Genomic DNA, 27500 nt, shown 5'->3' with positions numbered 1-27500 from the left:
AAGTGACTCGTGCTACAGATGATACAGCATCTCCGATACCCACTGAGAAAGTTCTATCTTTAAGATACGATCGGAGCCAACTAAGAGCAGTACCTCGAAGCCCCACACACTTTTCTAGACGCGATAGCAGAATGTCGTGATCAACCGTGTCAAAAGCCGCGCTCAAGTCCAATAGCACCAAAATTGCTGAGTTCCCAGAGTCAACAAATAATAAAATATCATTTAAAACTCTTACGAGTGCTGATTCTGTACTATGATGTTTCCTAAACCCCGATTGGAATTTTTCTAAGATACTGTTGGTTTCCAAAAATCTCTGCAGTTGTACAGATACAGCATTTTCTAAGATTTTGGCAATAAAAGGTAGATTAGAAATTGGTCTAAAATGTGCTAAGACAGATGTGTCCAGACCTGGCTTTTTCAAAATAGGTTTCACTATTGCATGTTTGCAGAAAGAAGGAACAATTCCAGATCGCATGCTCTTGTTTATAATTGCCAAAATCCAATCTCCAACACTATCAACAATTAGTTTAAAGAATTTGGTCGGAACAATATCACAGGCAGAGGTGGTAGGCTTCATCTTAGCGACAGAATCCATTAGACCCGGCAATGAGAGTGGCTCGAATGAGTTAAAAAAATTGATGGGAATTACGAGATCAGCAGGATCCTCAGATCCGGGAGTGATGGATTGTCTAATTTCATCAATTTTAACCTTAAAAAAAGACAGAAAATTCTCACATAGAGTTGAGGACTCCGGTAAGTCAAGTTTGCTGTTTGGGTTAAAGACAGAGTTTAAGATATTAAATAAAACCCTAGGATTTTTTGAGTTTTGGCAAATTTTTTCTGAAAAATACTGGAATTTCGTAATTTTAACTGCTTTTTGATATGAAAATAGTGATTCCCGTAAAATCTCGTAGGATACTTGAAGTTTGTCTTTTTTCCATCGGTGTTCTGCTCTTCTACAGGCTTTCCTTAAACTACGGGTATTGCTATATAGCCATGGTTCAACTTTATTTTTATGTTTTTTAAATTTCATGGGGGCAATGAGATCTAAGATACTAGTGAATTTGAATTAAAAAGCTGCAAATATATTTTCCCCATGAGTGAAAAAGCTTCCATAAGATCCTGATCCTGTTTCTTACTGATGGAAATCTCAAATCTGCTTTAAACGATTGATAACAGATGTTGGTTGTACAGATGTTGTTATTATGGGAATGTTCAGTGCTGGAATTTCGCTGGTTTCTCGTAAAGCGTCCGCACTGGTGGGAATGAGCTTCGGATCAAAGCGCAGGATCCATGAATGCATTTACACTGCAATTACAATTGCATAATGTTATCAGATGAATGCCTTTGTTGTAAAATAAGAATGTAAAAATATGAAATATAGAATTTAATATCAAATATTAATATGTAAAATAAAAGGTTAAAAAGGAAAAGTATACTTCTTTATGAGTAAGTCATTGATTCATTCATTCGACTGATTTGTTCAATCCGGCTGATTCATTCAGGAATGAAGTGACCGTCTTTATGAATGGATCATTGACTCAACTGTAAAAAAGTATGTCAATATAAAAACAATAATAGTATCATAAAATGTTGTCTGACATCTGTCTGATGTTTGTATGATGTTTGTCTGATGTCTGTGATGTTTGTCTGATGTCTGTGATGTTTGTCTGATGTTTTTCTGATGTTTGTCTGATGTCTGTCTGATGTCTGAAGTTTGTATGATGTCCGTCTGATGTTTGTCTGATGTCTGTGATGTCTGTCTGATGTCTGTGAAGTTTGTCTGATGTCTGTGAAGTTTGTCTGATGTCTGATGTTTGTCTGATGTCTTTCTGATGTCTGTGAAGTTTGTCTGATGTCTGTCTGATTTCTGTGATGTTTGTCTGATGTCTGTCTGATGTCTGTGAAGTTTGTCTGATGTCTGTGATGTTTGTCTGATGTCTGTCTGATGTCTGTGATGTTTGTCTGATGTCTGTATGATGTCTGTATGATGTCTGTCTGATGTCTGTGAAGTTTGTCTGATGTTTGTTTTATGTCTGTGATGTTTGTCTGATGTCTGTCTGATGTTTGTCTGATGTCTGTGAAGTTTGTCTGGTGTTTGTTATATGTCTGTGATGTTTGTCTGATGTCTGTCTGATGTTTGTCTGATGTCTGTCTGATGTTTGTCTGATGTCTGTGAAGTTTGTTTGATGTTAGTTTTATGTATGTGATGTCTGTCTGATGTTTGTCTGATGTCTGTATGTTTGTCTGATGTCTGTATGTTTGTCTGATGTCTGTGAAGTTTGTCTGATGTCTGTGAATTGTGTCTGGTGTCTGTCTGATGTTTGTTATGTCTGTGATGTTTGTCTGATGTCTGATTGTTTGTGTGATTGTTTGTCTGATGTCTGATTGTTAGTCTGATGTTTGTCTTGTCTGATTTTTGTATGATGTTTGTCTGATGTCTGATTGTTTGTCTGATGCCTGATTGTTTGTCGGATATCTGATTGTTTGTCTGATCTCTGATTCTTTGTCTGATGTCTGATTGTTTGTCTGATGTCTGTGAAGTTTGTCTGATGTCTGTGATGTTTGTCTGATGTCTGTCTGATGTCTGTGAAGTTTGTCTGATGTTTGTTTTATGTCTGTGATGTTTGTCTGATGTCTGTGAAGTTTGTCTGATGTCTGTGATGTTTGTCTGATGTCTGTATGATGTCTGTCTGATGTCTGTGAAGTTTGTCTGATGTTTGTTTTATGTCTGTGATGTTTGTCTGATGTCTGTCTGATGTTTGTCTGATGTCTGTGAAGTTTGTCTGATGTTTGTTTTATGTCTGTGCTGTTTGTCTGATGTCTGTCTGATGTCTGTGAAGTTTGTCTGATGTCTGTGATGTTTGTCTGATGTTTGTCTGATGTTTGTCTGATGTCTGTGATGTTTGTCTGATGTTTGTCTGATGTCTGTCTGATGTTTGTCTGATGTCTGTGAAGTTTGTTTGATGTTAGTTTTATGTCTGTCTGATGTTTGTCTGATGTCTGTATGTTTGTCTGATGTCTGTGAATTTTGTCTGATGTCTGTCTGATGTTTGTTTTGTCTGTGATGTTTGTCTGATGTCTGATTGTTTGTGTGATTGTTTGTCTGATGTCTGATTGTTTGTCTGATGTTTGTCTTGTCTGATTTTTTGTATGATGTTTGTCTGATTGTGTCTGATGTCTGATTGTTTGTCTGATGCCTGATTGTTTGTGTGATTGTTTGTCTGATGCCTGATTGTTTGTCTGATTGTTTGTCGGATGTCTGATTGTTTGTCTGATCTCTGATTGTTTGTATGATGTCTGATTGTTTGTCTGTCTGATTGTTTGTCTGATGTTTGTGTGATTGTTTGTCTGATGCCTGATTGTTTGTCTGATTGTTGTCGGATATCTGATTGTTTGTCTGATCTCTGATTGTTTGTATGATGTCTGATTGTTTGTCTGTCTGATTGTTTGTCTGATGTTTGTCTGCACACGCTGGCCCACCCAGAAGAGACGCTCACAGACGCTCCTCTGTTGGTATATCGGAGTTCGGCCAACTCACATAAACTGTCACTTCTCTCTCGTCCCGCTTCCAAGCCAAACGAGCAGCATCCAAGAAGAAATCAGACTCCAGAACACGGACACACACACACACACACACACACACACACACACGCTCTCATAACAGAGACTCGCTGATGTTTTCCAGACGCTCTGGATTAACCTTCAGAAACACCAATACCACCATCATTACAGTTCTGTCCTCAGACGGTCAGTTTGTTTGATTTTTGATATTTTTTTTATGTCTGAATGATACTTCTGATATTTATAGTATTTTTATGAAATTTCTGATATTTTTATATTTTATGTTTTAATATTTGTGTGCGTGTGTGTGAGTTCCTGCAGAAATTACTGAAACACTGTTATTACACTAATGGCTCAGTAATGTTGTTTTCCGGACTATTTGTTAGAACCTGCTGAACTGGTGGACAAACACACACATCCTCCTTTCACGCGATCAAACATTATGGACAAGAAAATGACGTGCCCTTGAAAAACGTTAAATAATATGGACTTGTTTTTTTTTTATTGTTATGTTTTACTCCGTACTGGTCGTGGAGTAACTGTAGACGTGATGCTCGTACACTGACTCTGTTAAACTCTCACTCTCACACACACACACACAGTCCAACACGCTCACACAAACACACACACACACACACACACACACACACACACACACACACACACACACACACACACACACACACAGTCCAACACGCTCACACACACACACACACACACACACACGATGATGTTTGTGTGTTTTAGTCCCAGATGGTTCTTCAGTCTGTGCACTTCAAGCGCAGTAATGAACATGTGCGACACACACACACACACACACACACTTGATCAGCCATAATCATGCTTTGAGATCTGCTCGTGTCAGATACATCACACGTGTCCACCAGGAGTGGTTTTGTGAGTCTGGTTTAAAATGGTTTTGAGGATCTGTAAAACATTCTCTGCACAAACTCACACAGACCAACAGTCCAGAACATGATTATTACTGATAAAACTTCATCATCGTCATCTGTCTAAATAAGCCTAAATTATGAATATTGTTGCTCTTTTAAAAAACGCTTTTGTTCCTCTTTTGTAAGTCGCTAAAAATAAATGTAATATTTACAAAAGACTCAAATATTTAAATAGGATCTTATTGTATGTAATTGACATGCAAACACACACAGATAAACTTACGTTTTATATTTGTATGATACTTTTATATATTTTTTATTTTACAAAAAAAATATTTCAGTTTAAAGCTTGAGTTCAGTTGCTGGTCTTCATCTTCAGTCGCGTCAACCTAAATTATTTTACATGTAAGACTCAAAAAATTGAATTGAATCTCGTATAAAAGGGTTGAAATGGCTTGAATTATTTTTATGAGTTAAAGTATAAAACATGACTTAATGATCATAATGATTATTTATATTTTTAAGATACTTTTTATCATTATTTTTTACGATACTTATGTTTTTTTATATTTTTATTATACTTTTATTTTTAATTTTGCATTTTATATGTTATTTTATATGATGGCTTTATTATAACATTTAGATACTTTAGATTTTTTTCTTTTTGATACTTTTCAGTTTTCATGGTGTTTATTGGATCTTTGATATATTTGATGTTTTATACTTTTTGATGTTGACATTTTTTTAAGTTTTAAAAAAGTAAAGTTCTATTCAACTTAAGAAAAAGCACTAAAAACTGTGTGTGAGAGAGAGAGTGTGTGTATGTGAGCATATTGGACTGTGTGTGAGTGTGTTGGAGTGTGAGTATGTGAGCGTGTGTGTGAGTGTGTTGGTATGTGTGTGTGTTGGTCTGTGAGAGTGTGTGAGTATGTGACCGTGTTGGACTGTGTGTGTGAGAGAGTGTGTTTGTGTGAGAGTGTGTGTTTGTGTGAGAGTGTGTGTTTGTGTGAGAGTGTGTGTTTGTGTGAGAGTGTGTGTTTGTGTGAGAGTATGTGCGTGTGTGAGCGTGTGTGTGTGAGCGTGTTGGACTGTGTGTGTGAGAGAGTGTGTGTGTGTGAGAGTGTGTGTTTGTGTGAGAGTATGTGTGTGTGTGAGCGTGTTGGACTGTGTGTGTGAGAGAGTGTGTGTGTGTGAGAGTGTGTGTGTGTGTGAGAGAGAGTGTGTGTGTGAGAGAGAGTGTGTGTGTGTGTGTGTGAGTGTGTGTTTGTGTGAGAGTGTGTGTTTGTGTGAGAGTGTGTGTTTGTGTGTGTGTGTGTGAGCTTGTGTGTGTGAGCGTGTTGGACTGTGTGTGTGTGAGAGAGTGTGTGTTTGTGTGAGTGTGTGTTTGTGTGAGAGTATGTGTGTGTGTGAGCGTGTTGGACTGTGTGTGTGAGAGAGTGTGTGAGAGTGTGTGTTTGTGTGAGAGTGTGTGTTTGTGTGAGAGTATGTGTGTGTGTGAGCGTGTTGGACTGTGTGTGTGTGTGTGAGCGTGTGTGTGTGAGCGTGTGTGTGAGAGAGTGTGTGTGAGAGAGTGTGTGTGTGTGAGAGAGAGAGAGTGTGTGTGTGAGTGTGAGAGAGAGTGTGTGTGTGTGTGTGAGTGTGAGAGAGAGAGAGAGAGTGTGTGTGTGAGCGTGTTGGACTGTGTGTGTGTGTGTGAGCGTGTGTGTGAGAGAGAGAGAGTGTGTGTGTGAGAGAGTGTGTGTGTGTGTGTGTGTGTGTGTGAGAGAGAGAGAGTGTGTGTGTGTGTGTGAGAGAGAGTGTGTGTGTGAGAGAGAGTGAAGAACAAAAAGGCCTGTAATATGAGGATAAAAGGCTCCTTTAGCGCCTCCTACTGGTAAAGATTCTTGTGATTAAACACACAGATCGGTTCACAACTATAGAATATTAACTTCATGCTGCGAAACGTTATTTAATAGTAATTTGGAGCATTAATAATCCTCCATAAACTATCACACTAGTTTTCTACATTGTTGTCACTTGTCCAGAAGTTATCGCTGAAATAAATAGTACTTATCTAGCGTTAGGGTAAACACTCAGTAAATGAGCCGATCTGTTGTTGTTTGTGTAGTGCCCTCATTAGTGTGTTTACTTCACTGAGGAGCCGTGACCTTTAACCTGCCGTCACATCTGTGCTGTTAATGAGGATGAGCTGATGATGCGGAGGTCAGACTCCCTGCCAATGAACCTCCCGCTGAGCAGAGGTCAGGGGTCAGAGGTCAGGTGACGCTCGCTGCTAATGAACCTCCCGCTGAGCAGAGGTCGGGGGTCAGAGGTCACGTGACGCTCGCTGCTAATGAACCTCCCGCTGAGCAGGGGTCAGGGGTCAGGTGACGCTCGCTGCTAATGAACCTCCCGCTGAGCAGAGGTCAGGGGTCAGAGGTCAGGTGACGCTCGCTGCTAATGAGTCTGTGTTTGATTAGTGTGTGTTCAGTGTCAGGCGTTTATCACGGCTCATTTCTCTCTCAATTATCACTTATTTAATAATTTAATGTTATATATAATGTGAAAATAAATAAACGTTAACAGTACAAATAATCAATCCAGTCTCTGGAATTACATCTGTAGCTAATCATAAAATCATTTAGTCATCAACTATAATTCATCATGTTCACTTCTTTTTAATTGTTTCACAAAGAAACTGCACATAATTAGAACTTCTTTATAATGTTCTGAATGCAGGACAGAAGAATTGTGGCTCTTCAAAATCAATTAATTTCCACAACATAAGAACAAATAAGTGGTTTTGTAAATCACAATCAGCCACGAGATGAAAAGATGAAATTATGTGGCATAACTTAGACTGTTTCTCTCATTATGACCAATCATTATTCGACCATATTAATATGTTCTTCCACAGATGTTGTGTAGTCTGGAGAGCAGCGCCACCGTGTGGATCCGGGACGCCACTTCTGTCACACTCAGGGAATTCTGGGAAATATGCTCTGTAAAATAACCTGGAAGTAATCCTTAATGATTAGAAAGGAAACTTTCCTTTAAGCGCGAGGCAGTCGCTGGTTCCAGTCTCTTATGTTCTCGTATCAATGGAGGCCAACTTTGACCTCGGTGACATCATCGACGCTCCGATACAGAACATCATGTTTCTCTAGTCAAACTTCGGGTACAGTAATGAAAAAGGCGAGTGTGTGTGTGTGTGTGTGTGTGTGTGTGTGTGTGTGTGTGAAATCACATGATATTCCTGTCGTCCTCCAGTTCAGGGTTTCAGTGAAGATAACGCGCCATCAGAGGTTAGCATGGTAGCGGTCGCGGCTCTCGAAGTCCCTGAAGGAGAACCTGGCGTCCATCTTGGTGTGCGGGATTCGCCCGAAGGGGGCGTGGTCTCTGAAGCAGCTGTCAAACACCTCGTCAACCACTAGCTCCGCCTCCTCCCTGCTCACCTTACGCACCGCCAGGATGGAGCGCAGCGCTCGACTCCGCACACACTCCTGCACACACACACAGACAGTCACATGACCCGTCTGGACACACGGTCATAATAGGTGTCATGATTTTGACTTTTATCTAATAATTATTACTGTCATAATTTGTTTTTTTTTCGTAATTTTGACTTCTTGATTTCATAATAGGCTTGTTCGACTTGAACCGGCGCTGCGCAGACCGATCGGTTGATGACATCAAAGTACCGCGAGAGCGATTCAAAAGCATAAGGAGCCGTCTGCTCTCTAATCGCTCTCGCGGTACTTTGATGTCATCAACCGATCGGTCTGTGCAGCGCCGGTTCAAGTCGAACAAGCCTAATGACTTGGTATGATGATTGGCCAGACAGTCACATGACCCTTAGAGACAGTCACATGACCCTTAGAGACAGTCACATGACCCTTAGAGACAGTCACATGACCCTTAGAGACAGTCACATGACCCTGACCTGATGGTGTTCTCTGAGGCCGAAGTTGAATCTGGAGACCTCGTTGAGGAAGGAACAGTCTCCGCTCAGACTGGCGGCCCGGATCTGCAGGACACACACACACACACACACACACACACACACGGTTTAACCCTCTGGTCCTCTTCGCGTTTACTTTTTTTTTTTTCAATGAAATGAATACTATATTTTAGTTCGATAATGTTTTTTATCTAATATTTTGTATTTTTAGGGGATTTTATGGTACTAAATTATATTTACGCTGTATTTATAATCCATTTATTCACTTTTTGAACATAGACCTGAAAATTACATTTCCAACTGAAACTGTGGTAAATCTTGAAGTTTATCTCTTTTTAAACACGACACTTGGCAGATTATTGCTGAAGTGAAAAAAGTTGTGGTGTGCAGGAGAGCGACACACACACACACACACACACACCCCTCTGAGCAGGCCAGGTTTACAGGAGAGCGACACACACACACACACACACACACACACACACACCCCTCTGAGCAGGCCAGGTTTACAGGAGAGCGACACACACACACACACACACACACACACACACCTCTGAGCAGGCCAGGTTTACAGGAGAGCGACACACACACACACACACACACACACACACACACCTCTGAGCAGGCCAGGTTTACAGGAGAGCGACACACACACACACACACACACACCTCTGAGCAGGCCAGGTTTACAGGAGAGCGACACACACACACACACCTCTGAGCAGGCCAGGTTTACAGGAGAGCGACACACACACACACACACACACACACACCTCTGAGCAGGCCAGGTTTACAGGAGAGCGACACACACACACACACACACACACCTCTGAGCAGGCCAGGTTTACAGGAGAGCGACACACACACACACACACACACCTCTGAGCAGGCCAGGTTTACAGGAGAGCGACACACACACACACACACACACACACACACCTCTGAGCAGGCCAGGTTTACAGGAGAGCGACACACACACACACACACCTCTGAGCAGGCCAGGTTTACAGGAGAGCGACACACACACACACACACACACACACACACACACACACACACACACACCTCTGAGCAGGCCAGGTTTACAGGAGAGCGACACACACACACACACACACACACACACACACACACACCCCTCTGAGCAGGCCAGGTTTACAGGAGAGCGACACACACACACACACACACACACACACACACACACACACACCTCTGAGCAGGCCAGGTTTACAGGAGAGCGACACACACACACACACACACACCTCTGAGCAGGCCAGGTTTACAGGAGAGCGACACACACACACACACACACACACACACACACACACACACCTCTGAGCAGGCCAGGTTTACAGGAGAGCGACACACACACACACACACACACACACACCTCTGAGCAGGCCAGGTTTACAGGAGAGCGACACACACACACACACACACACCTCTGAGCAGGCCAGGTTTACAGGAGAGCGACACACACACACACACACCTCTGAGCAGGCCAGGTTTACAGGAGAGCGACACACACACACACACACACACACCTCTGAGCAGGCCAGGTTTACAGGAGACCGACACACACACACACACACACCTCTGAGCAGGCCAGGTTTACAGGAGAGCGACACACACACACACACCTCTGAGCAGGCCAGGTTTACAGGAGAGCGACACACACACACACACACACACACCTCTGAGCAGGCCAGGTTTACAGGAGAGCGACACACACACACACACACACACACCTCTGAGCAGGCCAGGTTTACAGGAGACCGACACACACACACACACACCTCTGAGCAGGCCAGGTTTACAGGAGACCGACACACACACACACACACACACACCTCTGAGCAGGCCAGGTTTACAGGAGAGCGACACACACACACACACACACACACCTCTGAGCAGGCCAGGTTTACAGGAGAGCGACACACACACACACACACCTCTGAGCAGGCCAGGTTTACAGGAGAGCGACACACACACACACACACACACACACACACCTCTGAGCAGGCCAGGTTTACAGGAGAGCGACACACACACACACACACCTCTGAGCAGGCCAGGTTTACAGGAGAGCGACACACACACACACACACACACACCTCTGAGCAGGCCAGGTTTACAGGAGAGCGACACACACACACACACACACACACCTCTGAGCAGGCCAGGTGTCTGGGGTTGCTGAACCAGTCGACTCGCGCGCGGCAGTGGTCGAAGGCGTGGATTAGCTCGTGCGTCACCACGCGGTTCATGTGAGCCTGCTGGTGGATGTTGTTCTGGCACAGGACGATCTGCACACACACACACACACACACACACACGCGGTCAGACACACACCAGCACGTAATCGCCTCACACCGCTTCCTCACACACACACACACACACACACACACACACACACACACACACACACACACCTGAGAGGTGGCGGCGTCGAACCCCCCGCTAACAGTCCCGTCACAGTCCTCACAGGAGAAGTGCCGGTCTTTATGAACCGCACTGAGGAGAAACACACATCAGTCATGTGACGAAGAAGAAGAAGAAGATGATGATGATGAAGAAGATGATGCTCTTACCAGCCGGAGCTTCTCATCGCGGCCAGCAGGAGCTTAGCATACGGACCTATGATATCAAAGTCAAAATTATGACACTTAATTATGTGATAAAAAAGTCAAACTCATGATTAAAAAGTAGAATTTTTAAAATACCAAGTCATGAAATAAAAGTCAAAATGACAACAACAAAAAAACAGAACTATGACAGCATAATTATGAGATAATTTTTTTTAAATTATGACTAATTATGAGATTAAAATAGAAATTCGATAATTGTTCAAAATAATAAGATGAACAATATGAGATATATAGACAAAATCATGATCAAGTGGAAATGACAGTCATAATTGAGAGATAAAAAAGTCAAAATTGTTCTATGCCATAATTATGACTTTTATCTAATAAATTTTAGTATTAATCTAAAACAAATGACTGTCATAATTTCTACTTGTATGTCATAATTCTGATGTTTTTCTCGTGTGGCTTCCATACAGCATATAGATCTCGAACATGACATGAATATTGTTGATCGATCATAAACCCTAGAAACAACATCTGAAGCAGGTGAGCGAGCGCCGCGTGCACGCGCACAGACGCTGATGTGCCCTTACTAGTGTCCATGGCGAACTGCAGCATGATGTGACACTTGTGTTTGAAGGTGAAGAGACTCTCCCCGATCGAGCCCTGCTTGTACTTGCTGCCGCTTCGCTCGGGATATAAACTATAGCCATAGTTCTCGTCCCTCGGTTCACTCTCATGTGCTTTATCTTCTTTAGCGCCACTTTCAGCCATTGCTCTGTGCTGCGCGTGTACGCGAAGGTCACGCGAGCGTCTTTGAGTCACGTGACTGAAAGCGAGGATTAAAGTGTTTGTTATTAAAGCGGTTTAATTTCGCTTAATCTACTTAGTGTAGACTTTTTATTATATTTGTTTTCCTTTCGCAGTGAGATCTCCCGCACATCACGCGTGCTCTCAAAATAAGATGCAGTAAAGTGTGTGTTTTGGTTTTTTCAAAATAAAAGCCCCCAAACCAAACGACAGTCACGTATAGTATAAAAATATATGAATGAATATGGAATCAATATCACTTTATTTACATATGTCGGAAAATATATTAAATATGTTTATTATAAGCAACTTTTTTACTGTTTTATCAATTGAAACATACGAAGTTGAAATAATTTGGGCAGAAAGTTTCAACAGAAGCAAATATCATTGATTATCAACCTCGTAGCTCACAGTAAGGTTGTGATTTTAAAGGTTTAAAATCTATAGTTAAAAATCAATTTCCTTATGGATAATTTGAATTTATTTATTTTTCTTTATGGAGAAAATGAATTGAGTTTTTACTTCCGGAACCTACTGTTGCTTTTTGTCGGCGTCAACACGCGCGAGCAGCGCGAGCCCGTACGTAAAACGTTTGTTTGTTCGCGCACGCGCATAGAGGAGTTTGCGATGTCATGGCGCTGAACACAAACTATTGATCAAAACTCTTTATTATCATCATCATCATCACCACAGGTATGACACGCACATCTGGCTCTGCACTTTACTGCTGTTAAAAGGGTTATTTTAAACCGATCTATACAGATGAGCTTCTCTACACAGGGCAGGCGTTTATGAAACGTTTAACTTATAGTCAACTTAGCCTGTAAACATTTTACATGCGTGTTAACATGACATTAACCCATGTTTCACTGAAACATATCTCTCAGTTATGAGTTAAATATTAGTGTAATTGTGTAGATGTACTTTACACACAGACTCTGGTCTCCGGCAGATACAGCGAATGTTCTGGAATGTCTGATTTATGGAGGTTATTATATCTATATATCATTTATTTGGATTCATAATTTCTTGACGAATCGCGTCTTAATCTGGGTTTAAGCGTCTTTTTAATATAATTATTGTTGTTAGTTTACTGTTACCATGGTAACCGTAGCTTCCAACCACAAACCATAGTTACTAACTTACATTTGTTGTTTTCTCTGTAAAATCAGCGAATATTATCATGGTTATGCAATCATCACTATTGCTGTTGCTCACACTTACTAAACATTGAGAAACATCAAGTTTTCTTCAGAACATGTTAAATTCATAATATATTCATTACTTCAACGAGCTCATTGTTTCTGCATTAAATTACTATATTGTTTAAATTAATACATTTTTAGCTAACTGTGACTAGGTTGTATATGTAGATTTCTGAAATACACAACTTAGACAGTTTCCTCTGATAACAGATCACTGTAACTGTAATATGGACTCGTGCACTCGTGCTGAAATGATCGTGAACTGAACTGAATTCTAAACGTGAACTGAATTGATAAGTCAACATTTGAAGTGGATCAAAAAACTTCATCAAAGTTGTCCTAAGACAAGAACGAGTATTGTTCACAATTCATGTATAACTTTGAGGAAAGGTTTTGATCCACTTCAAATGTTCACTACTGTATACATACATATATATATATGTAATTGTGTTGCACTGTTGCAGGGAGCCTCTGCTGGTCTGAGAGCGTCAGACGAGCGCCGTGATGTCGGGAAATAAAGCCGTGGAGCTGCAGATTCAGATGCGACAGAACGCAGAAGACCTGCAGAGCTTCATGAAGGATCTGGACAACTGGGAGGAAGAGATCAAGGAGAAAGACCAGCAGCTTCGCACCGGAAACACCAGCCAGACACCAGTAAAACTCCTGATTCTGAGCTCAAATCAGTGAAGATTCGGCTCTTTGTTTTGCCACTTAAAAAGATTTGATTTATTTCAGAAAACACTCCCGCCGGTGAGGAACAAAGATTATAAAAAGACAAAGCAGAGGGTGAAGCGTCAAGCTAACGGCGACCGCGGTCTGAAGGAGCAAACGCAGCGGATAAAATCCTACGATTATCAAGCCTGGGACAAATTTGATGTGGTAATGCGATTTGGCATTCTGATTCCTGAGCGCACTGATGATTTCAACAACATTTTTGGGAAAAGTTACTTTTAAAAGTGATGTGTTACTCCCAAAAAAAGGAACTAATTACTCCACTGTGGAAAGTAATGTGTCTTTTTTGCAAGTGTTTAACATAGTAATGTATTAAACAACATAGCCTGTAACACACCGCTTCATATTCTTTTACAAACACATTTTACTGCATGTTACTTGTTACATCACAAAAGTAATCTGATTACGTAATACATGTTACTTGTTACATCACACAAGTAATCTGATTACATAATGCATGTTACTTTTAATTCGTTAGTTGTTGCATCACAAAAGTAATCTGATTACTTAATGCATGTCATTTGTAATGTGTTACCCCATCACTGTTCAACTTTAAACGTTGTTTGTTTTCAGGAAAAGACTCTGGAGTCCATGGACGCAGAGGAGAGCCCGGTGCAATCTAATGAATCTGACACTGAAGGGATTCAGGTGGACCGAGATCTGTCGCTCACTGAGAAAGAGAAGGTATGACGTCACCACTGAGAATTCATCATGAGTTATGCTGTCATACGGTCGTACACGAGTCTGTGTTATGTTTCAGGGGAACGAGTTCTTCAAGGAGGGCCGGTATGACAGTGCCATCGAGTGTTACACCCGAGCGATGGACGCCGATCCCTACAACCCGGTCCTGCCCACTAACAGAGCGGCCTGTTTCTTCAGACTGAAAAAGTATGAGTCCGTCCTTTGTTCAGTGGTGTGTTTGGATGAGCTAGAGCTGCGCGATCAATCACACTGAAACCGCACGCGATTTGGCAAAGGCTGCGATTATTTTATGCACAGTTTGTCAGTGCAGCGGCTGATCGGAAGTAAATGCTCCATCTGAACACCAGAGGGCGTCTCACACACACACACCACATATCCCTCTGAACACCAGAGGGGGTTCACACACACACACCACATATCCCTCTGAACACCAGAGGGCGTCTCACACACACACACCGCATATCCATCTGAACACCAGAGGGCGTCACACACATACACACACACACACACCAAATATCCATCTGAACACCAGAGGGCGTCTCACACACACACACCACATATCCCTCTGAACACCAGAGGGCGTCTCACACACACACACCACATATCCATCTGAACACCAGAGGGCGTCTCACACACACACACACACACACACCAAATATCCATCTGAACACCAGAGGGCGTCTCACACACACACACCACATATCCCTCTGAACACCAGAGGGTGTCACACACACACACACGTACACACACCACATATCCATCTGAACACCAGAGGGCGTCACACACATACACACACACCACATATCCATCTGAACACCAGAGGGCGTCTCACACACACACACACACACCAAATATCCATCTGAACACCAGAGGGTGTCACACACACACACGTACACACACCACATATCCATCTGAACACCAGAGGGCATCTCACACACACACACACACACCACATATCCATCTGAACACCAGAGGGCATCTCACACACACACACACACACCACATATCCATCTGAACACCAGAGGGTGTCACACACACACACACACACACACACCACATATCCATCTGAACACCAGAGGGCATCTCACACACACACACACACACCACATATCCATCTGAACACCAGAGGGCGTCTCACACACACCAACACACACCACATATCCATCTGAACACCAGAGGGCGTCTCACACACACACACACACACCACATATCCATCTGAACACCAGAGGGCATCTCACACACACACACGTACACACACCACATATCCATCTGAACACCAGAGGGCGTCTCACACACACACACACACACACACCACATATCCATCTGAACACCAGAGGGCGTCTCACACACACGTACACACACCACATATCCATCTGAACACCAGAGGGCGTCACACACACACACACACACACACCACATATCCATCTGAACACCAGAGGGCGTCTCACACACACACACACATCACATATCCATCTGAACACCAGAGGGCATCTCACACACACACACACACACACACACACCACATATCCATCTGAACACCAGAGGGCGTCTCTCACACACACACAAACCACATATCCATCTGAACACCAGAGGGCGTCTCTCACACACACACACACACCACATATCCATCTGAACACCAGAGGGCGTCTCACACACACACACACACACACACACACACACACACGTACACACACGACATGTCCATCTGAACACCAGAGGGCATCTCACACACACACACACACACACACACACACACCACATATCCATCTGAACACCAGAGGGCGTCTCTCACACACACACAAACCACATATCCATCTGAACACCAGAGGGCGTCACACACACACACACACACACCACATATCCATCTGAACACCAGAGGGCGTCTCACACACACACACACACACACACACACACACACACGTACACACATGACATAACCATCTGAACACCAGAGGGCGTCACACACACACACACACTACATATCCATCTGAACACCAGAGGGCGTCTCACACACACACATATCCCGTTTACTGAGCCGATCATCACTGACGAGCTGCGCATAACTAATAATCACAGGCTTTGTGATTTCATAATCAGGATAACCCAAAGCGGTTTAAGTGTGATTTCATGTAAATTGCTTGTAATGGTGCCGCGCTAGTGTGGATGATTCCTGACGTGAGAGTTTGTGTGCGCAGGTTCTCCGTGGCGGAGTCGGACTGTCATCTGGCGATCGCTCTGGACAGTAAATATGTGAAAGCTTACGTCAGGAGAGCGTCGACACGCGCGGCTCTGAAGAAACATCAGGAAGCTCTTGAAGGTCTGGAGATGTAGTGCAGATCGTGGGTTATGATGGAAGAGAATGGATAAACATTGATCTAGTCTTTTGTTCTTCCAGATTATGAAATGGTTCTCAAATTGGATCCTGAAAACTCAGAGGCGCGGATGGAAATCCAGAAACTCCAGCAGGTGTGATCACAGTTTCAGTCGTACACAGTTGTGGTACTCATTACAAGTAACTTGAGTTATGTAATCAGATTACTTTTTCAAGTAACTAGTAAATCAACACATTACTTTTTCAATTTTCAACAAAATATCTAAGTTACTTTTTCACATTCCTTAACTGACAGCTCTCCTGTCCTCATGTTGAGAGAAATAAAGTTAGGTGTGTGTGCGTGTGTGTATGTGTGTGTGTGTGTGTGTGCGTGTGTGTGTGTGTGTGTGTTTGTGTAAACTTGATGGTTATTGTAGTTCTAGACTAAATGTGATCATGCATTTACTCGTCTCACTTGCACGAAAACATTCAGTATTCCTCAAAATGAATAAAAACAGTCAAATGCAATCTCCAAATTTAATGCAAAACTTTTATGATTAATTATATTAAATGACACAAATATACTTTATGTATTTAATCTCACTTTATTAACCAACTTATTTGCTGCTGACCTTCAATGATCTAATTCAACAATACTAATAAACAATAATGACTTTAGATTATATTCAGAAGTAAGAGTGTTGAACTTCTCCTGTTGTTCTGTAATCCAGAATATCAGCAGATGAAAGATTTAAATATGCATTTCCTTCATCCTGAGGATTATTCATTTCACTTTCAGTGTGAAAGGGCCTTTACATTCACCAAAAATATCACTTTTTTTTGTTATTAAAAAAGAAACAAGTTTCTTCAACAGGTGAGAAAAGTAACGCAAAAGCAATGTAACGCATTACTTCATAAAAAGTAACTAAGTAACGCAATTAGTTATTTTTTGGGGGGAGTTACTCAATATTGTAATGATTACTTTTAAATGTACACTGGTACACATACATCAGTGATTGTTTCTTGGCTTCAGGGTTTGGGATCGAGCGGAGAGAGCGAGAGCGTTACGGCGGAGAAGAGTGAGAGCGTTACGCTGACGGCGAAGAAGAGCGAGAGCGTTACGCTGACGGTGAAGAAGAGCGAGAGCGCTACGGCGGAGAAGAGCGAGAGCGTTACGCCGACGGCGGAGAAGAGCGAGAGCGTTACGCTGACGGCGAAGAAGAGCGAGAGCGTTACGCTGACGGTGAAGAAGAGCGAGAGCGCTACGGCGGAGAAGAGCGAGAGAGTTACGGCGAAGAAGAGCGAGAGAGTTACGCCGACGGCGGAGAAGAGCGAGAGAGTTACGGCGGAGAAGAGCGAGAGCGTTACGGCGGATCCGTCACAACAGCGTCTGCAGGAACAGCAGAGAAAACAAGAAGCTGTCGTGCAGAAAGACCGGGTGAGTCTCTTACTCCTCATGTTATCTCAGTATACAGTCAAACCAAACATTATTCAGACACCAGATATCTTTTTTTATATTTTGTTGTACTAGTGTGTGCAGGACACTATAGTCGGTTAAGGTAAGTGAAGAGAGCTAAATAAAGTAAACTGTGACATATTATACACAATATTCTTCATACAGTGACTACCAGTAACATTTGGGACCTAAAATGATTGGGACACTTTGAGCTGATCATGTTTTGCTCGAGTGTTTTTTCTTCAATAACTAATGCTCCTTTTTACACCACAGACAGAACAACATGAAGCATTGCTTGGTGATTGGTTGAGTTGAACTGGTATTATCTAATTGTGTAGTTAAATTTAACAGCTGACAGTAGGGCTGGGTACCGAGTTCGGTACTTTTTAGGTACCGACCGAATTGCCTCGATACTACCGAGTACCGAAACATGTCTTGTTTTTCAGTACCAAGTTTCGGTACCTAAGTGGTCAATCTCGTCAACGTCAGTGAAACAATAAAAATGCAGCATGATTGGCTGTGGCGGAAAAACACTAGTTTACGCGGCTGCCCAGAGACGTGGCTCGTCGCACGTGAGGCTGTAGTGTGTGTGTGTGTGTGTGTGTGTAAGCGTCCCAACCCAGATAGATAGAAAATATGTGGAAATGATCAAAAGTGTACCTACCTATGCTAGAAGCACGCGATGCAATATTTTCGACAAGATAATTGCTGCCAAGACTGGCAACACGGTAAATCTGATAAGGCACTTAAAAGCGCACAGAATACACTCGAGAGTAGAAAGTTTATCCGCCTTCGACTACAAGAACTGGAGCGCGTCACATATAAACCAAAACTCAGCATATAGGATACTTGCCTCACAGACATGAGAAATAGTTCTATATATGTTCAAAATATGTCTACATTTAAACGAAACAATTAGAAATAAATAGTTTGATTACCTAATCCATATAGGCGCGTGCGCGTTCACTACTGCAGGGATGACGAGTCAGCATCGCAAATTCGCAATAATCATCTTTGCAGCCAACACGTTTAGTAAACACTTGTTCATTAATAAACAATTAAAATATCTCCTTGCTATCGTTTCCGACACATCCATAATCATTAGGCTACTTTTGCCAGTGCTTTGCGCAAGCTTCATGTGTGCTGAGCGCGAGCATATATCCCGCACCCCAGTAGCCTATATTTAACTCAATTCACATTTATTTGTATAGCATTTTCACAATACATATCATTTCAAAGGAGCTTTACAGAAAATGCATGTGTCTCAATTACAATTTAGAGTGATCTGTTATCAGGGGTGACTTTGTGTAATGCATTTCAATTAATTTTCATTCAGTTTCATTGTTAAACAATGCATTAAGTTAAGGCAGAAACAATGAGCTTATTGAAGTAAAGAATACATGTTTTTAAATGATTAGGAAACATAGAAAACTTAAGCATTGGTGCTTTTTTACAGACTCAAAATATGAGTATAAAAAAGTCAACAAACTGAAAAAATAAAAGTTTTTTTTTAGGTAATGTTATATTGATAAAATTGGTATCAAAAAAAGTATCGTTCAGGAACCGGTATCGAAGTCAAGGTATCGGTATCGGTATTGAAAATTTTGTTACGATACCCAGCCCTAGCTGACAGATATAATTCAACATAATTCATGTGTGAGAGTCTAACAGAAGGACGGACAAAACCAGTGAAATATCAACTGAGTTCTTGTCATATTTTATTTCCATTTTCTAAACTATAGGGAATAAACGGCGATAATGTGAAGGAGTCTGAACAAATCTTGGTTTGACTGTATGGACACTGACTCTGTGTTTCTCGATGTTCCAGGGAAATGCTTACTTTAAAGAAGGCAAGTACGAGTCGGCTGTGGAGTGTTACTCTAGAGGAATGGAGGCAGACTGCGCTAACGCCCTGCTACACGCTAACAGAGCCATGGCATTCCTCAAGCTCCACAGGTGACGAGATGTTTGCTACCTAGTGCATACTTGTTTTGTAGGTAATGTACATAGATTACGTAATATGCGTTACTTGTAATGCGTTACTTTACTCGTTACATCACAAAAGTAATATGATAACGTAATACACGTTACTTGTAATGCGTTACTTTACTCGTTACATCACAAAAGTAATCTGATTACATAATGCAAGTTACTTGTAATGCTTTACTTTACTCGTTACATCACAAAAGTAATATGATTACATAATGCACGTTACTTGTAATGCTTTACTCGTTACATCACAAAAGTAATATGATTACATAATGCAAGTTACTTGTAATGCTTTACTTTACTCGTTACATCACAAAAGTAATATGATCACATAATGCAATTTACTTGTAATGTGTTACTTGTTACATCACAAAAGTAATCTGATCGCATAATGCAAGTTACTTGTAATGCGTTACTTTACTCGTTACATCACAAAAGTAATCTGATCGCATAATGCACGTTACTTGTAATGCGTTACTTTACTCGTTACATCACAAAAGTAATCTGATTATGTAATGCACGTTACTTGTAATGTGTTACTTGTTACATCTCAAAAGAAATCTGATCACATAATGCACGTTACTTGTAATGCTTTACTTTACTCGTTACATCACAAAAGAAATCTGATCACATAATGCACGTTACTTGTAATGCTTTACTTTACTCGTTACATCACAAAAGTAATATGATCACATAATGCAAGTTACTTGTAATTTGTTACTTGTTACATCACAAAAGTAATCTGATCGCATAATGCACGTTACTTGTAATGCGTTACTTTACTCGTTACATCACAAAAGTAATATGATCACATAATGCACGTTACTTGTAATGCGTTACTTGTTACATCACAAAAGTAATATGATCACATAATGCACGTTACTTGTAATGCGTTACTTTACTCGTTACATCTCAAAAGAAATCTGATCACATAATGCACGTTACTTGTAATGCTTTACTTTACTCGTTACATCACAAAAGTAATATGATCACATAATGCAAGTTACTTGTAATTTGTTACTTGTTACATCACAAAAGTAATCTGATCGCATAATGCACGTTACTTGTAATGCGTTACTTTACTCGTTACATCACAAAAGTAATATGATCACATAATGCAAGTTACTTGTAATGCTTTACTTTACTCGTTACATCACAAAAGTAATATGATCACATAATGCAATTTACTTGTAATGTGTTACTCGTTACATCACAAAAGTAATCTGATCGCATAATGCAAGTTACTTGTAATGCTTTACTTTACTCGTTACATCACAAAAGTAATATGATCACATAATGCAAGTTACTTGTAATGCTTTACTTTACTCGTTACATCACAAAAGTAATATGATCACATAATGCAAGTTACTTGTAATGCTTTACTTTACTCGTTACATCACAAAAGTAATCTGATCACATAATGCAAGTTACTTGTAATGCTTTACTTTACTCGTTACATCACAAAAGTAATATGATCACATAATGCAATTTACTTGTAATGTGTTACTTGTTACATCACAAAAGTAATCTGATCGCATAATGCACGTTACTTGTAATGCGTTACTTTATTCGTTACATCACAAAAGTAATATGATCACATAATGCAATTTACTTGTAATGTGTTACTCGTTACATCACAAAAGTAATATGATCACATAATGCACGTTTACTTGTAATGCGTTACTTTACTCGTTACATCACAAAAGTAATTTGATTATGTAATGCAAGTTACTTGTAATGCTTTACTTTACTCGTTACATCACAAAAGTAATATGATCACATAATGCAATTTACTTGTAATGTGTTACTTGTTACATCACAAAAGTAATCTGATCGCATAATGCACGTTACTTGTAATGCGTTACTTTACTCGTTACATCACAAAAGTAATCTGATTATGTAATGCACGTTACTTGTAATGCTTTACTTTACTCGTTACATCACAAAAGTAATATGATCACATAATGCAATTTACTTGTAATGTGTTACTCGTTACATCACAAAAGTAATATGATCACATAATGCACGTTTACTTGTAATGCGTTACTTTACTCGTTACATCACAAAAGTAATCTGATTATGTAATGCACGTTACTTGTGATGTGTTACTTTACTCGTTACATCACAAAAGTAATCTGATTATGTAATGCACGTTACTTGTGATGTGTTACTTTACTCGTTACATCACAAAAGTAATCTGATTATGTAATGCACGTTACTTGTGATGTGTTACTTTACTCGTTACATCACAAAAGTAATCTGATTATGTAATGCACGTTACTTGTGATGTGTTACTTTACTCGTTACATCACAAAAGTAATCTGATTATGTAATGCACGTTACTTGTAATGCTTTACTTTACTCGTTACATCACAAAAGTAATATGATCACATAATGCAATTTACTTGTAATGTGTTACTCGTTACATCACAAAAGTAATATGATCACATAATGCACGTTACTTGTAATGCGTTACTTTACTCGTTACATCACAAAAGTAATCTGATTATGTAATGCACGTTACTTGTAATGCTTTACTTTACTCGTTACATCACAAAAGTAATATGATCACATAATGCAATTTACTTGTAATGTGTTACTCGTTACATCACAAAAGTAATATGATCACATAATGCACGTTTACTTGTAATGCGTTACTTTACTCGTTACATCACAAAAGTAATCTGATTATGTAATGCACGTTACTTGTGATGTGTTACTTTACTCGTTACATCACAAAAGTAATCTGATTATGTAATGCACGTTACTTGTAATGCTTTACTTTACTCGTTACATCACAAAAGTAATATGATCACATAATGCAATTTACTTGTAATGTGTTACTCGTTACATCACAAAAGTAATATGATCACATAATGCACGTTACTTGTAATGCGTTACTTTACTCGTTACATCACAAAAGTAATCTGATTATGTAATGCACGTTACTTGTAATGCTTTACTTTACTCGTTACATCACAAAAGTAATCTGATTATGTAATGCACGTTACTTGTAATGTGTTACTTGTTACATCTCAAAAGAAATCTGATCACATAATGCACGTTACTTGTAATGCTTTACTTTACTCGTTACATCACAAAAGAAATCTGATCACATAATGCACGTTACTTGTAATGCTTTACTTTACTCGTTACATCACAAAAGTAATATGATTACATAATGCAAGTTACTTGTAATGCTTTACTTTACTCGTTACATCACAAAAGTAATATGATCACATAATGCACGTTACTTGTAATGCGTTACTTTACTCGTTACATCACAAAAGTAATATGATCACATAATGCACGTTACTTGTAATGCGTTACTTTACTCGTTACATCACAAAAGTAATATGATCACATAATGCAATTTACTTGTAATGTGTTACTTGTTACATCACAAAAGTAATCTGATCGCATAATGCACGTTACTTGTAATGCGTTACTTTACTCGTTACATCACAAAAGTAATATGATCACATAATGCAATTTACTTGTAATGTGTTACTCGTTACATCACAAAAGTAATATGATCACATAATGCACGTTTACTTGTAATGCGTTACTTTACTCGTTACATCACAAAAGTAATTTGATTATGTAATGCAAGTTACTTGTAATGCTTTACTTTACTCGTTACATCACAAAAGTAATATGATCACATAATGCAATTTACTTGTAATGTGTTACTTGTTACATCACAAAAGTAATCTGATCGCATAATGCACGTTACTTGTAATGCGTTACTTTACTCGTTACATCACAAAAGTAATCTGATTATGTAATGCACGTTACTTGTAATGCTTTACTTTACTCGTTACATCACAAAAGTAATATGATCACATAATGCAATTTACTTGTAATGTGTTACTCGTTACATCACAAAAGTAATATGATCACATAATGCACGTTACTTGTAATGCGTTACTTTACTCGTTACATCACAAAAGTAATCTGATTATGTAATGCACGTTACTTGTAATGCTTTACTTTACTCGTTACATCACAAAAGTAATATGATCACATAATGCAATTTACTTGTAATGTGTTACTCGTTACATCACAAAAGTAATATGATCACATAATGCACGTTTACTTGTAATGCGTTACTTTACTCGTTACATCACAAAAGTAATCTGATTATGTAATGCACGTTACTTGTGATGTGTTACTTTACTCGTTACATCACAAAAGTAATCTGATTATGTAATGCACGTTACTTGTAATGCTTTACTTTACTCGTTACATCACAAAAGTAATATGATCACATAATGCAATTTACTTGTAATGTGTTACTCGTTACATCACAAAAGTAATATGATCACATAATGCACGTTACTTGTAATGCGTTACTTTACTCGTTACATCACAAAAGTAATCTGATTATGTAATGCACGTTACTTGTAATGCTTTACTTTACTCGTTACATCACAAAAGTAATATGATCACATAATGCAATTTACTTGTAATGTGTTACTCGTTACATCACAAAAGTAATATGATCACATAATGCACGTTTACTTGTAATGCGTTACTTTACTCGTTACATCACAAAAGTAATATGATCACATAATGCAATTTACTTGTAATGTGTTACTCGTTACATCACAAAAGTAATATGATCACATAATGCACGTTTACTTGTAATGCGTTACTTTACTCGTTACATCACAAAAGTAATTTGATTATGTAATGCAAGTTACTTGTAATGCTTTACTTTACTCGTTACATCACAAAAGTAATATGATCACATAATGCAATTTACTTGTAATGTGTTACTCGTTACATCACAAAAGTAATATGATCACATAATGCACGTTTACTTGTAATGCGTTACTTTACTCGTTACATCACAAAAGTAATTTGATTATGTAATGCAAGTTACTTGTAATGCTTTACTTTACTCGTTACATCACAAAAGTAATATGATCACATAATGCAATTTACTTGTAATGTGTTACTCGTTACATCACAAAAGTAATATGATCACATAATGCACGTTACTTGTAATGCGTTACTTTACTCGTTACATCACAAAAGTAATCTGATTATGTAATGCACGTTACTTGTAATGCTTTACTTTACTCGTTACATCACAAAAGTAATATGATCACATAATGCAATTTACTTGTAATGTGTTACTCGTTACATCACAAAAGTAATCTGTTCACATAATGCACGTTACTTGTAATGCGTTACTTTACTCGTTACATCACAAAAGTAATATGATCACATAATGCAATTTACTTGTAATGTGTTACTCGTTACATCACAAAAGTAATCTGATTATGTAATGCACGTTACTTGTAATTTGTTACTTTACTTGTTACATCACAAAAGTAATCTGATTATGTAATGCACGTTACTTGTAATGCTTTACTTTACTCGTTACATCACAAAAGTAATATGATAACGTAATGCACGTTACTTGTAATGTGTTACTCGTTACATCACAAAAGTAATATGATCACATAATGCACGTTACTTGTAATGCGTTACTTTACTCGTTACATCACAAAAGTAATCTGATTATGTAATGCACGTTTACTTGTAATGCGTTACTTTACTCGTTACATCACAAAAGTAATATGATCACATAATGCAATTTACTTGTAATGTGTTACTCGTTACATCACAAAAGTAATCTGATTATGTAATGCACGTTACTTGTAATTTGTTACTTTACTTGTTACATCACAAAAGTAATCTGATTATGTAATGCACGTTACTTGTAATGCTTTACTTTACTCGTTACATCACAAAAGTAATATGATAACGTAATGCACGTTACTTGTAATGTGTTACTCGTTACATCACAAAAGTAATATGATCACATAATGCACGTTTACTTGTAATGCGTTACTTTACTTGTTACATCACAAAAGTAATCTGATTATGTAATGCACGTTTACTTGAAATGTGTTACTTTACTTGTTACATCACAAAAGTAATCTGATTATGTAATGCACGTTTACTTGAAATGTGTTACTTTACTTGTTACATCACAAAAGTAATCTGATTATGTAATGCACGTTTACTTGAAATGTGTTACTTTACTTGTTACATCACAAAAGTAATCTGATTATGTAATGCACGTTACTTGTAATGCGTTACTTTACTCGTTACATCACAAAAGTAATCTGATTATGTAATGCACGTTACTTGTAATGTGTTACTTCACTTGTTACATCACAAAAGTAATTTGATTATGTAATGCACGTTACTTGTAATGTGTTACTTGTTACATCACAAAAGTAATCTGATCACATAATGCACATGAATTGTAATGCTTTACTTTTAATGTGTTACTTGTTACATCACAAAAGTAATCTGATCACATAATGCACGTTACTTGTAATGCGTTACTTTACTCGTTACATCACAAAAGTAATCTGATTATGTAATGCACGTTACTTTTAATGTGTTACTTGTTACATCACAAAAGTAATCTGATCACATAATGCACGTTACTTGTAATGCGTTACTTTACTCGTTACATCACAAAAGTAATCTGATTATGTAATGCACGTTACTTGTAATGTGTTACTTGTTACATCACAAAAGTAATCTGATCACATAATGCACGTTACTTGTAATGCGTTACTTTACTCGTTACATCACAAAAGTAATCTGATTATGTAATGCACGTTACTTTTAATGTGTTACTTGTTACATCACAAAAGTAATCTGATCACATAATGCACGTTACTTGTAATGCGTTACTTTACTCGTTACATCACAAAAGTAATCTGGTTATGTAATGCACGTTACTTGTAATGCGTTACTTGTAATGCGTTACTTTACTCGTTACATCACAAAAGTAAATTGATTATGTAATGCACATTACTTGTAATGCGTTACTTGTAATGCGTTACTTTACTCGTTACATCACAAAAGTAATCAGATTATGTAATGCACGTTACTTGTAATATAACACGCTAACAAAGCCATGGCGTTCCTCAAACTCCACAGGTGTTTGTTTTGTAGTGTGTATTACAAGTCTGTACAAGTGTGTGTGTGTGTGTGTGTGTGTGTGTGTGTGTGCAGGTACAGCGAGGCGGAGCAGGACTGCAGTGTTGCTGTCGATCTGGACGCCTCATACGCCAAAGCGTTCGCTCGACGAGCGACGGCTAGAGCCGCTTTAGGGAGGATCCGAGACGCCAGAGAAGGTCCATGTTCAAATCAATTCGCGTTTATTTGTACAGCGCTTTTCACAACACACATCATTTCCGCAGTTTTACAGAAAGTGCATGAGTCCATATTAGAGTTACAGTGATCTGTTATTATCAGAGGAAACTGTCTAAGTTGTG

General features: G+C 39.3%; 2 protein-coding genes across 9 annotated transcripts in view; one reads left to right on the top strand and one right to left on the bottom strand.

Moving 5' to 3' along the window:
* Positions 1 to 7098: 7098 nt before the first annotated feature.
* atp23 (ATP23 metallopeptidase and ATP synthase assembly factor homolog) lies at positions 7099 to 11958 on the bottom strand. The gene is made up of 6 exons (XM_077197559.1): positions 11576 to 11958; positions 10986 to 11031; positions 10827 to 10908; positions 10563 to 10700; positions 8380 to 8463; positions 7099 to 7939 (listed from the first exon to the last, which is right to left on the bottom strand). The coding sequence occupies exons 1-6, from the start codon at positions 11754 to 11756 to the stop codon at positions 7736 to 7738; spliced, it is 735 nt and encodes a 244-aa protein (XP_077053674.1). The 5' UTR covers positions 11757 to 11958; the 3' UTR covers positions 7099 to 7735.
* Positions 11959 to 12331: 373 nt separating this feature from the next.
* rpap3 (RNA polymerase II associated protein 3) overlaps positions 12332 to 27500 on the top strand; it is a 17018-nt gene continuing 1849 nt past the window's right edge. The window contains exons 1-12 of one of the 8 annotated variants that reach the window (XM_077197552.1): positions 12332 to 12485; positions 13462 to 13651; positions 13733 to 13876; positions 14303 to 14413; positions 14490 to 14617; positions 16627 to 16748; positions 16827 to 16897; positions 17776 to 17800; positions 17861 to 17871; positions 17905 to 18180; positions 20027 to 20154; positions 27238 to 27359. In XM_077197552.1, the coding sequence (XP_077053667.1) occupies positions 13502 to 13651; positions 13733 to 13876; positions 14303 to 14413; positions 14490 to 14617; positions 16627 to 16748; positions 16827 to 16897; positions 17776 to 17800; positions 17861 to 17871; positions 17905 to 18180; positions 20027 to 20154; positions 27238 to 27359 (1288 nt within the window). In that variant the 5' untranslated portion in view covers positions 12332 to 12485; positions 13462 to 13501. Of the gene's footprint in view, positions 12486 to 13461; positions 13652 to 13732; positions 13877 to 14302; positions 14414 to 14489; positions 14618 to 16626; positions 16749 to 16826; positions 16898 to 17775; positions 18181 to 20026; positions 20155 to 27237; positions 27360 to 27500 lie in introns of all 8 variants that reach the window. The other 7 variants (XM_077197553.1, XM_077197554.1, XM_077197555.1 and 4 more) reach the window with 7 other exon arrangements.

The sequence above is a fragment of the Siphateles boraxobius genome, unplaced genomic scaffold (assembly GCF_051911475.1).
Source record: "Siphateles boraxobius isolate OS27281-9 unplaced genomic scaffold, OSU_SipBor_1 4, whole genome shotgun sequence".
In the NCBI taxonomy this organism is placed as follows: domain Eukaryota; kingdom Metazoa; phylum Chordata; class Actinopteri; order Cypriniformes; family Leuciscidae; genus Siphateles; species Siphateles boraxobius.
This window is presented reverse-complemented; position numbering and strand designations above follow the sequence as displayed.

What these genes read in the sequence shown, in the direction of transcription:
- atp23 (XM_077197559.1), bottom strand. Translation starts at nt 11,756, where the DNA reads ATGGCTGAAAGTGGCGCTAAAGAAGATAAAGCACATGAGAGTGAACCG. An exon ending in GCGATGAGAAGCTCCGGCTG is followed by an intron (nt 10,909 to 10,985) that starts GTAAGAGCATCA and finishes GTTTCTCCTCAG; the next exon opens with TGCGGTTCATAAAGACCGGC. An exon ending in TCGACGCCGCCACCTCTCAG is followed by an intron (nt 10,701 to 10,826) that starts GTGTGTGTGTGT and finishes GTGTGTGTGCAG; the next exon opens with ATCGTCCTGTGCCAGAACAA.